We start from the raw sequence: 14094 nt of genomic DNA on the forward strand, positions 1-14094 counted from the left end.
TGTCTGTAATCCATGTACGACAAGATTGAGTGGAATAACTGTTTTATTCTATCCACATTCACTGGATTTTGAGAAACAGAGCATTTTTATTTTTAATTTTTTGCAAATTCGATAAATAAAAACTTTATACAAAATGTCAGACAAAATCATTTCCGCTTAGAATGTAAACAAACCGGCGAAATGACAGGAGCAATTTGTGAAAAATGCAATAATAATAATTCTTTAAAAATAATAATTTAAAAAAAATTTTCTTACCATCAAATACTTTTATTCCATATTTTGTTGCTTTTTTTGTATTTTTTGGGTTTTGTTTTCGAGTAGAGTTTTTATTTCGTCCTCAGTTGGTTCAGCAACACGCTCCGCCATTTTGTTTTTCTCTACTCACGGTATATAAGCTGATATCCTAGTAGTAGAGTAGCCAATCAGAGCGCACGATTGCTCATTGCTAGTGAATGTAGATAGAATATTGATGATGGTTAATAATAATAATAATAATAATATCTGTAGTACAGAATGAAGAGGTAAAGATTCTGTGGGATTTTAACATCCAAACGGACTGCATCATTGAACATAGACGTCCTGATATCATGGTGGTTGACAAAGTAAGAAGTAGGTGTTAGTTTGTAGATGTAGCCATCCCTGGAGATCACGATATCGCCAAGAAGGAGATCGAGAAAATTGACAGCGATGCCGATCTGAGGTTAGACATTGCCAGGATGTGGGATATGGAGACTACAGTAGTCCCTATAGTGATGGGTGCGTTGGGCTCTGTATCAAAGAACTGGAATGCCAACCTTGATAAAAAGGGCATTAAGCCTCATGTACCCACTCTACAAAAGACAGTTTTGCTCGCCACTGCCAACTTTGTGCGAAAACTGCTCTCGGTCTGAGGTCAAAGTGACTTGAGGGAGAGCACTATAGTGTAAGAACTCCAGTATAAATTACTGTGTGTACTAAGAGATAATAATAATTATAATAGAAATCTGTTTGTGATTCTGCTATAAAAAAGAGTAAATCCAAAAAGCGCTTGCTGGAAATAAACTATTGATACGTCCCATCACTTCTAGCGCACTCACTTTGCTTTTATATGTAATGTAATGTCATGTAAAATTAAAACCTTTGACTGTTGTGAAAAGTTTCTTTTCAGCGTAACCCAGCGAGAGCGCCTCGGAAAAGCACAAATTTCAAAATGGACTTGTTTCAAAACCCTGGCACGAGTTTTTACATTTTCAGATCGTTCCCATCATCCGAGCGCTGATCATGAGAAACCGGCATCTGCACACTTTACATTCATCTGTCCAGTCTCTCCCGTTTCCTCTCTTGCCCGCCCCAGCCCACCCCCTCGCCCTCATCTTTTTTGATCAGAATCACAAGTCCATCATTGTGGGATTGAGGGACACTTGTGGTGAGGGTAGAAGTGACACTCGCAGACAGACAGGAACAGGGAAATGTATTCATGCTGGTGAAAGAGGATGATTTGGTACTTTAGATCTTTAGTGCTGCTGTTCCTCAGACAGCCTTGAGTTTGATAATGCGCACACACACACACACACACACGGAGATTTAGATAAATAAATTATTAACCCATAACGAGCTCTTCTTTATCTCTTCAAGCTTCATCATTTAAAAGAGAGAGTGAGGGAGCGAAGGAGAGTAAAGGGCAGAAAAGCTTATTTAAAGGCCAGAGAGAAGAGGACTAATGAAATGTAGAAATTTGCAAAACATCAAAGGGATTTTATTCAGAAGCGAGAGACGGGGAGAGAGATTGAGCAGACAAGAAAGATCATGAGATCGGTTTTCCGCAGTGAAGCTCTACTTGTCGGGGGGTGATTCATTGGTGATGGAGGTTTGACCTCCAATTAATTTTTTCCTTTTTTTTTTTTTTTTTTTTTTTTTGCTTTGAGGGTTGGACAGGACCAATTTCGTTGAGGTTTCTTTGTTTTTTGGCCCAGTGTCATGGTTTTAATGTGTGTAGAAATGATTCGTGTGTTGAGGCACACTTGATAAATGCTTTATGTTAATAGGGAGGAGGAAAGAGTAGAGAATGTGATTTTTTTTTTTTTTTGATATATAAAAAAAAAAAAGTCCAGGTGTGTGTGGATACACAAGTGTGTGCTTATGTGCTTCTCTGTGTGTCGGTGCTTGGATTGCACACCTGAGTTTGTGTGTCTGCCTGTGTGGGATGCGTGTGGGATGTGTGTGTGTGTGTGTGTTTGTGCTGATAAGAAGGATGCTCAAAACAATCTGGTGTGTGTGGTGGGGGTGTTTTGGCTAGAAAAGGGGAAGCTATGATCAGTTCCAGCATCTGCATGTGTCCAAAATTGATATCTAGAAAATTTGCACAAACCACATAATTTGGGTCCGGTCTCACTACTCCTGAGAGCCCCTGCAAACTGAATCACTTAGTCTGGTCTTCATATAGTATACGAGTCACTAGTAATTGATTCATTTTGTCCAGTATTATTGTTTTTACACCGAATCCTTCCTAAATGAATCTTGTACTCTGGTCCCTGTACAGAGATTCACCATTAACTGAATCATTTATTCTGATCTTCATATGGAACATGAATCATTCATTACAGTATTTAAATATACAGTGAAATCCATGTTCAAGGAATCATTACTAATTGAATCATTGTAGTCTAATATTCAAATAATCAGTTGCTACTCTGCAAATTATTTCATTTTCCTCTACAGAGTCACCAATAAGTGCATTATTTAGTTTAATATTCATATATAAATAGCCCTTGCTAACTGAATCATGTGCTCTAGTTGTTATATAAGTGCTCACCACGAGCTGAATCATTTAGCCCATCATATATACACAGAGTCACACAGAGAGTTCTTGCAAACTGAATCATTTTGTCGAGTCTTGCTGTTCATGGATGCACAAACATTCAACACCGCACACCTCACACACAGTACTCACCGTTTTGCTAAATTCTTCAACCAGGAACTCAAAACTCGACACTAAACCCTCTCCTGCTCCAGCACTCACTCCGCACCCAGGCATTTGATTCAGCTTGTTTCGAGTTGAATCAGCTCTAAACTGTGCAGTGACGTGCTTTGTCTCCTCCAGACCTGGGACAGATTATAGATTATATTAGACACCTGGGAGTTTGGATAAAAATGAAATGTTTTTCGAGTCTGTTTAATAAAATTTCATTACATTCTGACAGTTTGCTTGTTTACAGCCTCGTCCTGTATATAAATAAAATTTACAGCTTATAATATTTAACTTGGGCTTTTATTTCTGTACTGAGACAGTCTTTTCCAGGATAACAGCCGCAGTCTGGTTGTTTTTCCTCTTATGTAAAATTGATGTCCATATCTGAATAATGCTCTGTAGATTTATTAGTCTTATGGCATTCAGATTTGGACACTTCTGCACTCTTTTGTTGTCCAATACCAGTAGATGTCCACACTGACACCTAGTGGAAATGTGTGGAACTACAGGGTACTCAGGAACATTGAAGATCATTTTATTTTTTTAAAACATCCATCAGTCCTTCTACTTTAGAAGCACTTCTGCTCTTCTCATCTCATCTCATCTCATTATCTGTAGCCGCTTTATCCTGTTCTACAGGGTCGCAGGCAAGCTGGAGCCTATCCCAGCTGACTACGGGCGAAAGGCGGGGTTCACCCTGGACAAGTCGCCAGGTCATCACAGGGCTGACACATAGACACAGACAACCATTCACACTCACATTCACACCTACGCTCAATTTAGAGTCACCAGTTAACCTAACCTGCATGTCTTTGGACTGTGGGGGAAACCGGAGCACCCGGAGGAAACCCACGCGGACACGGGGAGAACATGCAAACTCCACACAGAAAGGCCCTCGCCGGCCCCGGGGCTCGAACCCAGGACCTTCTTGCTGTGAGGCGACAGCGCTAACCACTACACCACCGTGCCGCCCCACTTCTGCTCTTCTCTTCTTAAAAGCTGCTCTCTGTTTAGTACTGAGAGTACTGTGCAGAAATCTTAGGCCCTGTATTTTTTTTCACACAAACTTTGTTATAGATTTCTATTTTATGACGTCTACATTATCGAGTCAGAACATCACAAAAACATTTTAGAGTTCAAACGTTCGTTTTCCAGCAGAAAATTAAATGTTACAGGACAAATAAGTTTGTATCTGAGCAGCATATTCCATAAGAGACACTTTTCAGATGAAAAAAGAAAGCATAATGAAGGCTGCTGGGTTTTGGTGTAAAATGAAGAAGTGAGTGTGACAGTCAAAGTGTCCAGAAGAACTGTGGCTGGTTCTGTAAGATGCTCAGGAAAACCTACAGATCATTTCCGCATAAAACTGACCTCACTGGACCTGAGACGGATATTTTATTTTTTTTAAAGCAAAGGGTCGTCTCACACCACGTATTATATAGTATGTATTAGCGTGTGTGTGTTTGGTTTTCAAAGCTGCACTGAGTGTTTGAAGCTGGCGTGATGTTGCTCCCTCTGCAGACTAAGCACTCCCGGTGGACATCGTTTGATGTGACCCCTTGAGGGAGCTAGTGCTCTACACATTTTATGCTTTTTAAGAGTTCAGATTGCACTCTGTACCTTTGAGCAAACACACACGCACACCCCAGAGAGTATAAACTTGTTCAGCTTTAGAGTAAAGAGTGACACGTCACCCCAAGTCACGTTTGTTCTATTGATGTCAGTTTTATTTCTGTCTGTTTGTTTATCGTGCCGTTTTCTCTTTGTAATTTTTCCTTTCTTGCAGTTTGCGGGGTTTTTTGTAAATCCTTTCCTTTATGGCTTTATGGATATTAGTGATTTCTTTACAAGCTTGCCAATTCTTTGCTGATGCAGAGAATATATGTGTAATGTTTATATGACATGAACAAATATGACACAGGGCCGTTAATAAAGATTATTATTATTATTATTATTATTATTATTATTATTAAATATGCATGCAGCACTGTCTCTTACAGTGCATTAAGAACAGAATATATAATCACCAGGTATGTAGTAATTACATGGAATTAGATGTACTCTGCATTTTGAACTCTAAAGTAAGTTGTGGGAAAGCTGCCAGGTTTGTACAGCAGCAGTTGGTGCCGCAATGCGCCAAAAATATTTAATAATGTAGCAATTATGTGTAATATTTGCTGCATATGTTCTATTTTAGTTGCTGTATCCAAACTACAGATAATAGTGGTTCGATAAAGTCATGTCAGAATGATTCATGATGTGGATATATAACTATAGAGTATGTAATTACAGGTAGCTGGTGTGTAATAACGCTTGAAGCATTAATATTATATAAAGTAAATGGGCGCTGATGATGAGGAATGATGCACTGATGTGAACGTTGCTGGCTGAAACCGACAACCCTGAACTGACTGGCATTAAGTTAAAACTGAAATTAAAAAATAACTAGAAAAGCACTGGGAGAGCGCAGACCTCCGCCAAGAATCCTTTAAAAAAAATCCGGGATCCAGAAGGTGATCCGGATCACCGCCAAAATTTAATGGATTGTTACTTGTGCCCAGTCACACCTCTGGAAAAAATTTCAGAGCAATCCGTTCATCACTTTTTCCATAATGTTGCTAACAGACAAACCAACCAACAAACAAACGCTACCGAAAACATAACCTCCTTGGCGGAGGTTATAACAGAGCCATGACTCTGCTTCACGTTCCCTGTTTTGAGAATTATGGCAGTGAGCTACGTGGTCAACTTCAGCTCAATTTGGTCCATAGTGTAGATGATTTGCTTAGCAATTTTTTTATGCCTCCGCCACCATAAGGTGCAGGAGGCATCGTGTTTTCGGGTTGTCCATCTGTCCGTGCGTCCGTCCCAAAACCTTGTGAACGCGATATCTCAAAGGCTAATGAAAGGAATTTCACCGAACTTTCACCATTTGTGCACTTTGGGACAAACATGAACTGATTAGATTTTGAGATCAAAAGGTCTAAGGTCAAGGTCACTGTGAGGTCAAATGTCTATCCGAAAACCTTGTGAACACAATGTCTCCAAGGCTGATACAAGTAATTTCACCAGGTCACGATTACTGTGAGGTCAAACGTCCATCCCCAAATCACAACTTAATAAGGCGTGTAGTCTACCGGGTGGAGGCGTCCCCATCGACGCCGTTGGCGTCGAGTTCTATCTAGTTATTATTGGGTCATGTGGTTGTAGGTCCGAAAATAGCCTCATTGAGGCTGGAGCTCATACCAGCCACTGTTGTTGTGTGCGAGTTTGAAATCCGATCACTCCTGTAGGAGGAGTAAAAATTTTTGTGAAATTGCATGTGACCCCTGTGTAGCTGCATCCATGGCAGGTGGCGCCACCTGGTGATATTCTTGTTGGAATATGTCTTTAGAGTCTTCTGGGTGAGTTTCAGTCCCAGAAAACGTCCCAGCAGTTTACAAACAGTAGTGTTTGGTATCATGAGTCACCCAAAAATTTCAAACGCCCATAAAATCGTAAATATGACAGGTGGTGCCACCGTCTGGACAACTTTTATAGAGACCAACGTGGTAAACATTCCATATGAGTTTTTGATCAAAATCTGATCACTCCTGTAGAAAGAGTAGCAATTTTTGTGAAATTGCACGTGACCCCTTTGTAGCCTCATCCGTGGCAGGTGGCGCCACCTGGTGAACAATTCTTGTTGGAATGTCTTCAGAGTCTTCTGGGTGAGTTTCAGTGAAAACGTCACAGCAGTTTACAAAGAGTAGCGTTTAATGTGACGACTCACCAAACAATTTTCAGGTTGCCCATAAAATTGTAAATATGACAAGTGGCGTCACCGTCTTGACAACTTTTATGCACACCCACCTGGGGAACATTGTGTGTGAGTTTGATCAAAATCCGATCAATCCTGTAGGAGGAGGAGTGAATTTTGTAAATTGTGGACAGACGAACGACGTGTGATTGCATAAACTCATCCGACCTGAGCTAAAAACAAATCTCAGTCTAATATCCTGAAATATACCTCTGTGTGTGTGTGTGTGTGTGTGTGTGTGTGTGTGTATACAAACATTGTATAGAGGATACAGATGATATCAGGATTACTATAGATTTGCAAATGACAAATTATAGAGAGTTGCTTTTCTATAAAATAAAGTGTTAGATTTCTTTATTTAGTTTATGTCTTGGGGTTCTCTCTCTCTCTCTCTCTCTCTCTCTCTCTCTCTCTCTCAGGTTCTGAAGCAGAAAGGTCTGGGTGAAATCACCACAGAAATCAGACAGGACACTGTCTTCTACTACGCTGAGGATTATCATCAGCAGTACCTGCACAAGGTGCCTGATGGTTACTGCGGGTTAAAGGGCACCGGGGTCACCTTCCCTCTCTGCTCCAACAAGGATGAGCTTTAACTCCGAGGCCACTGGGGATCACGTCTGCTTTTCTCGCTCAGGTATTTACACAGTCATGATGGAGTGAGAGAGATAGTGAGTGTGTGAGTCCTTTATACTCCCTCCGGCTTGAGTTTATGAACTGTGCGGTTATCTTCTCATTTGCGCAGTTTTTGGGGTTTCTCGCTAAATTCAAAGCCTTTCTGCTTTAAATAAAGAAATGATTTTGAAATCTTGACTGAAACGATCGGATTATACTGAAGCTTCAACTCCAAGACGTGTTGATATTTGTCCAATGAGGGGTGACGCGCACTCTCCTCCTCCAACTGAGGAGTTCGTTTTTCCAGCTTTAGAAGCTTAACTTTATTCACTTTGTTCTTCTGCCCCAAATAGGAAATAATACAGACCCTCAGATCTGCTCAGAGTTTCCCACAGTACACAGGGAGAAATCTCTGGGGTGTTATTGAATTCAAAATATATTTTCATTTGCCCATTTAAATATTCACAGAATTTGGGGTCGGTACTAAGTTAGGGATCCATCCTCCGTAACGGCTGAGAGGAATGTGTGATTATACAGACTGATCAAGAGTAAAATATAAAACACACGGGACGTCTGCTGTATGAATAAATATATTTTTACATGCAATGCATTTGAAATCAATGTCTCTCTCTCTCTCTTTTGCTCTCTCTGTCTGTCTGTCTGTCTGTCTGTCTCTCTCTCTCTCTCTCTCTCTCTCTCTCTCTCTCTCAGGATGTACCCCTGCTTGACCCCAAAAGTGGAAAGAGAGAGAGCGAGAAAGAGAGAGAGAAAGAAAACTGCACATAAACATTTAATTCCAATCCATTTTAAAATGCTGTGCATACTGAAACACTTATAATCTAATTTACTTCTAAAATTCCTGCCCAAGTTTAAAGAATTACAAGTTTCTAGTGGGAAATAGTTTCTCCCTCTGATTATCAGCGTTCTGCACGTCAGTCTCCATCTCAGCACACGAGGTCAAAGGCTTTTAAACTCGAGTCTTGTCTTCATCTGTTCAGAAATAATCACTCAATCATTCAGTCAGTCGTCGTGGTGATTTCACTCTGCCACATAACCATTCAAAATATTCAGTTGTGAAGAAATCGCACTTGGAGGGTTTAAGGTATCAGTTAAACTGGCTCCTTAAACACCAAGACTCGACTCGGGAGAGTTTTAGGGTGTTTTCACACTTGTTCCCTTTTAACCATCTAACCGAACTCAGATCCATGACTCAGCATTTTTTGCGCATATGTGAACACTCCAACCGTACCCAGACCCCTTTAAAGCGAACCAAACTGAGGGAGGTGGTCTCAGTACGGTTCGCCTAATCTGTGCATTGTGAACAAAAAGCGCACCGGGTTCACTTCGCCTTTTTCACTGTAGTTTAAACTCCTTCGTTTGCCGTAGTTGGTCACGTGACTGTAGCAGGGAAACTCAACTTCCTTTTGGAACTTACTACAGCCGCTTTACAGTTCTCTGAACTTACTGACTGATGAGTCGGCCACAATAATATAACTATATTATAAATATAGTTTTATATATATATATAAAATTTATTTTCCTTAATCCGCACTATTTTGATCAAAGAATACAGCAGGGCAAGCATGGCAGCAGACATTTTGATTCAAGAGAAAATTACCCAGAATTCCGTGCACTGGGGGTCTGAGGGCTCTAGAGGACCTGGTGTGAACAGAAAGAGGACTGAGGCCCCATCAAAGCTCAACTGGACCAGAAAGAGAACCCAGTCCTCTTTGTAATAAATTCACAGTGTGAACACAAAAAGAACTGAGTTCTTTTTCTGTTGGTCCACTTTTTGGTCCACTTAAAGAGGACTGAGTCTGGTTCCTTTAAAGGGGACCAGGTGTGAAAACACCCTTACTGTTCATCCGTCTGTAGACCTGAATACAGCACACTGAAATCCTGTTTCCCTCCGACTCCCCATGGTGCATTTACACAGCAAACCGAACAGAGTTAGAAAGCAACAGAAGAGATGTCAGAGTACAGTGCTTTCCACAATTATTGGCACCCCTTGTAAAGATTCAGTCAAAAGGGTTTTTAAAAAATCCATCTTTTGGTGAAGTCGCTTCATCTCACATTGGGAAAAAAAAATGGAAGAAATATCCAACCTCTAGTTGAAATAAATTTATTCAGTGAGAAATAATTATTTTCAACAAAACTACACATGCCACAAATATTGGCACCCCAGAAATAATAGTGAGCACAATGTAACTGAAGCAGGTTTCCCATTTAAATTGTGATCTTTGTTTTTGAGTTGATTGGCGTATGTAGGAACTTTTCAAGCTGTAATCCATGACTTCCTGATTAACTGGGGAACAAATATGAGGTGACAAATCGAGAGGCCAAATTCCTTCAACATCAACATGGGAAAGATAAGAGAAAGATGAGAGAGAACATGCAAACCAAATGAGGGAGAGGAGTGTTGACCTTCATAACTGTGGTAGAAATGCCCCTTGAACTTTGGGACTTGAACCCAGAACCTTCTTGCTGTGAAGTGATTGCGTTAACCACCTTGCCACCCCAGCACAAGTGTTTATGTTTAAAATAATTATTTCTTGATGAAGGCTTTGTTTTTCTCTTAATAAATTTATTTCAATTAATGCTTGGATTTTTCTCATGTTTTTCAGTGTCCAATGAAGCGACTTCTTCACCAAAAGGTGGATTACCCCCCCAACCATTTTTACTTATCTTTGCAAGGGGTGCCAATAATTGTGGAGAACACTGTATATTATTGGCAGAAAAATCCAATTTTGGTGCAAACCCAATTTTTCATCATTTTTGACTGTTTGAAAATTTAGTTGTATCGACATCCAATGGGTTTTATGCTCAATTCACTGATGATGGTCTCAGGGCAGTTGTTGAATTCCACCAGTATATGTTTGTAATGTGTGACTTTATAATGTGAATTCAGTAATACTATTGTAATGCTTCTGTCTTATCAAAAGTGCTCAAATTTAGCTTTATCAAGTTATTCAACAATGAACAAATAAAATAAATCCAGCAGTTTACACTTCAGGCTTTACGGTACTGTATCTGTGTTCCATCATACCGGTAACCGCAGAACCATTAGTTCTTTTCTTTTGAAAAGATGTCGTGTAAACATTTGCTGACTTTCCCAACAACTACCGCTTCCATTTCGTCTTTTTTTTTTTTTTTTGCATTAGCCAGTGTTCTGTTCTTTTCTCAGTACAGGGAAACATTTCAAAATTCTTGCCTGTGGTCATCATATGTGCACTACATATGCAGTAGCTCGAGATTAGCTTGAAAATCGCTGTTCAGTGTTAAAGAAATACTTTAGAGATCTAAGGGGAATTGATTTCCTGTTAGAAAATGAAGAGGCTGTGTGCTCCATGGCGAACTAAAAGGTTTAAGTTAATCTCAATTAAGTATCCCACGCTGATGATTATTTCAAAAGGAATGCATTTTATTGGAAAATGTGGTGACATTTCTGTGGTGAGATTGTGTTAAACACTCAGAACAGCTTCAAATTTGCCTTTTTTCTCTTTGCAATAAATAAATAAATTCATGCCTTACGCAGAATAATAGACCTGATGCTGTTGGTGTGTGATTGACTGTGTTGTGAAGATTTTAGCATGCAGAGAAATAGAAAAAAGAAAGAAAAAAGAAAGCACAACTTTATTCATCGCACACTTGTGAAATTTCCTCTCTGCATTTAACCCATCTGAAGCAGTGAATGCACACACAATGACAGCGTGCCTTGAAAGTTTAGCATGTGCAGCTTCAAAATGTTGTCTAATGCTTCCAAAACAATATATCTGTCAGCGTATAAGGTTTTCTTTAAAGGAACAGTCCACCGTACTTCCATAATGAAATATGCTCTTATCTGAATTGAGACGAGCTGCTCCGTACCTGTCCGAGCTTTGCGCGACCTCCCAGTCAGTCAGACGCAGTCAGACGCGCTGTCACTCCTGTTAGCAATGTAGCTAGGTTCAGTATGGCCAATGGTATTTTTTGGGGCTGTAGTTAGATGCGACCAAACTCTTCCGCGTTTTTCCTGTTTACATAGGTTTATATGACCAGTGATATGAAACAAGTTCAGTTACACAAATTGAAACGTGGCGATTTTCTATGCTATGGAAAGTGCGCACTATAATGACAGGCGTACTAACACCTTCTGCGCACTTCGGCAGCGCATTGATACGGAGCTCAGATATCAATGCGCTGTCGAAGCGCGCAGAAGGTGTTAGTACGCCTCTCATTATAGTGCGCACTTTCCATAGCATAGAAAATCGCCACGTTTCAATTTGTGTAACTGAACTTGTTTCATATCACTGCTCATATAAACCTATGTAAACAGGAAAAACGCGGAAGAGTTTGGTCGCATCTAACTACAGCCCCAAAAAATACCGTTGGCCATGCTGAGCCTAGCTACATTGCTAACAGGAGTGACAGCGCGTCTGACTGACTGGGAGGTTGCGCAAAGCTCGGAGAGGTACGGAGCAGCTCGTCTCAATTCAGATAAGAGCATATTTCATTATGGAAATATGGTGGACTGTTCCTTTAAATTTAAAATGATATATATTGTTCAAAAAATGATCTCTCTTGTATGTCTTTTTGTGTCTTTTCTGACCACTAGATGGCGGTAGCTCTCAACTCTACAGGCTTTGCATGATTTAGGAAATCATCTCGCTCTCTCTCTCTCTCTCTCTCTCTCTCTCTCTCTCTCTCTCTCTCTCTCTCACACACACACACACACACACCCCACTCCCACTGTATTCCAGACCCCAGAGTGACTGCTGCCTTTGATTAAACTGTATTATTATCTGCTCAATAATACACACACAGTAGATAATGAGTCGCCCTGCCATCCTTGTATTTTAACCCATTGGCCATTTTGTTAGTTGCACCTACTGTATACGTACATGTAGGTCATATTTGTATGTATTGAATGTCGTTATTTAATTACTGATTGGTGCACCCATTTCAGCAAATGCCAAATGGGACAAGGCCGAATATTTACACACACACACACACACACACACACACACACACACACACACACACACACACTACTGTGCAAAACCCTTAGGCGCCCTAATTTTTTTCATACAAACTTTGTTATAGATTTATATTTTATGACTTCTACATTATCAAGTCAGTACAAAAACATTTTAGAGTCCAAACGTTCATTTTTTTCCTGCACAAAATTAAATGTTATAGAGGGAAAAAAAAGTTTGTATCTGAGCAGCATATTCCATAAGAGACACTTTTCAGATGAAAAAAGAAAGCATAATGAAGGCTGCTGGGTTTTGGTGTAAAATGAAGAAGTGAGTGTGACAGTCAAAGTGTCCAGAAGAACTGTGGCTGGTTCTGTAAGATGCTCAGGAAAACCTACAGATCATTTCCGCATAAAACTGACCTCACTGGACCTCAGACGGATATTTTTTAAGCAAAGGGAATTTCGTCTCACACCAAATACTGACTTTAATTTATTATGGCTCACTGATTACTGTTTATAGGTTGTTGTTGCTTGTTTTTGTTTTGTTTTTTTAAACACTTTTGAAACATTTCATTTCATTTTTTAAGCCATTTTTGGTCTACAGCGTTTCTTTACATGTGCCTAAGACTTTCTCACAGAACTGTATTTGCAGCAAAGAAGAAAAAAAAGTAGTGCAGAAATTTAAGCACTGTCATGAATAAAACTTCAGTAATATGTGGGTTAAATATGAAAACAATATGAAAATCATGTCTGATACTTGGTTAAAGCAGAATATTTACAGGGTTGTTTTTTTGGAAAGTGAAAGGCTAAATATGACGCCCTCTAGTGGCTGGGTGCAGTATGCTTTTCTTTTTCACCCAGTCCAAATTTATTTACACAGCTTATCTTCTTTTCATGCCTTGCATTTTCAGTCTAAATGTTCATTTCACGTGAGCCTTTCTAATAAATGTGTACAAACGTTTTGAATGAAATGTAAAGTCAGTTAGCTCAAACATTCTCTGCTGCTCAGACTCCAGCTCTAACTCTGCATTTGAGATGAAGTTGCAACTTGTAATTCCCTTCCTACAAACTATAAATAGGCAGATCAGGTGAAAATTCAATCCAAATTGCTTGAAACTGTTCTCATTGAATTCAGAATTGAATGCAGAACAGCATACTTTTTACAGAATTAAAATATGTTTATCCGTTCTTGAGATGTTACAAATCAAAGATTGAAAAAACAGCTTAATTTTTAGAAAATTGCCGTAATATTCTGTATGAGGATCACATGGTCCAAAATGGGCCTCATTAACCAACGAGATCAAATGTTTTTTTCTTTATAACTTTATTTTTTAAGATATTTATATGGAAATATAGATGGTCGTATACTAAATACAAAGTTAAAAAAATTAGTAAAAACCACTTATGCAAATTAGTATTTCATTAGTATTCATTTTCAAGATACTTACATGGAAATTGGCAGCACATAGATGGTTGTATACTGAATACAAAGTTTGAAAAATTAGTAAAAAAAAACGTATGCAAATTAGCATTTAATTAGTATTAATTATGCTAATTAGGCAACAATGTTAAATCGGTACACTCTCTTCTTCAAAGTTTCACAAAATTGATTTATTTGTGCAATATAAAACTGATCTTAACTCTCATTTATACATCACAAAGAAGGAGAAATCAATGTTAATTATAAAATCTGCATAAATAAACACTGAATGTCTCACATCTACCATTCTCTATCAAAATAAAGTAATAAAAGATTATTTCAAATCCCCTCTTTGTGTT

General features: G+C 39.2%; 1 protein-coding gene across 3 annotated transcripts in view; it reads left to right on the plus strand.

The window, feature by feature from the left end:
* msrab (methionine sulfoxide reductase Ab) overlaps positions 1-13708 on the plus strand; it is an 85760-nt gene extending 72052 nt beyond the window's left edge. Inside the window, exons 6-8 of one of the 3 annotated variants that reach the window (XR_009655666.1) lie at positions 7166-7380; positions 9983-10012; positions 11953-13708. Coding sequence is in view for 2 of the 3 variants with exons in the window: in XM_060934755.1 (XP_060790738.1) it covers positions 7166-7339 (174 nt within the window). In the remaining variant the exon portion in view is untranslated. Of the gene's footprint in view, positions 1-7165; positions 7381-8069; positions 9956-9982; positions 11168-11952 lie in introns of those variants that run through there. The other 2 variants (XM_060934755.1, XM_060934754.1) reach the window with 2 other exon arrangements.
* The last annotated feature ends 386 nt before the right edge of the window (positions 13709-14094 follow it).

Source organism: Neoarius graeffei, chromosome 11 (genome assembly GCF_027579695.1).
Source record: "Neoarius graeffei isolate fNeoGra1 chromosome 11, fNeoGra1.pri, whole genome shotgun sequence".
NCBI lineage: Eukaryota > Metazoa > Chordata > Actinopteri > Siluriformes > Ariidae > Neoarius > Neoarius graeffei.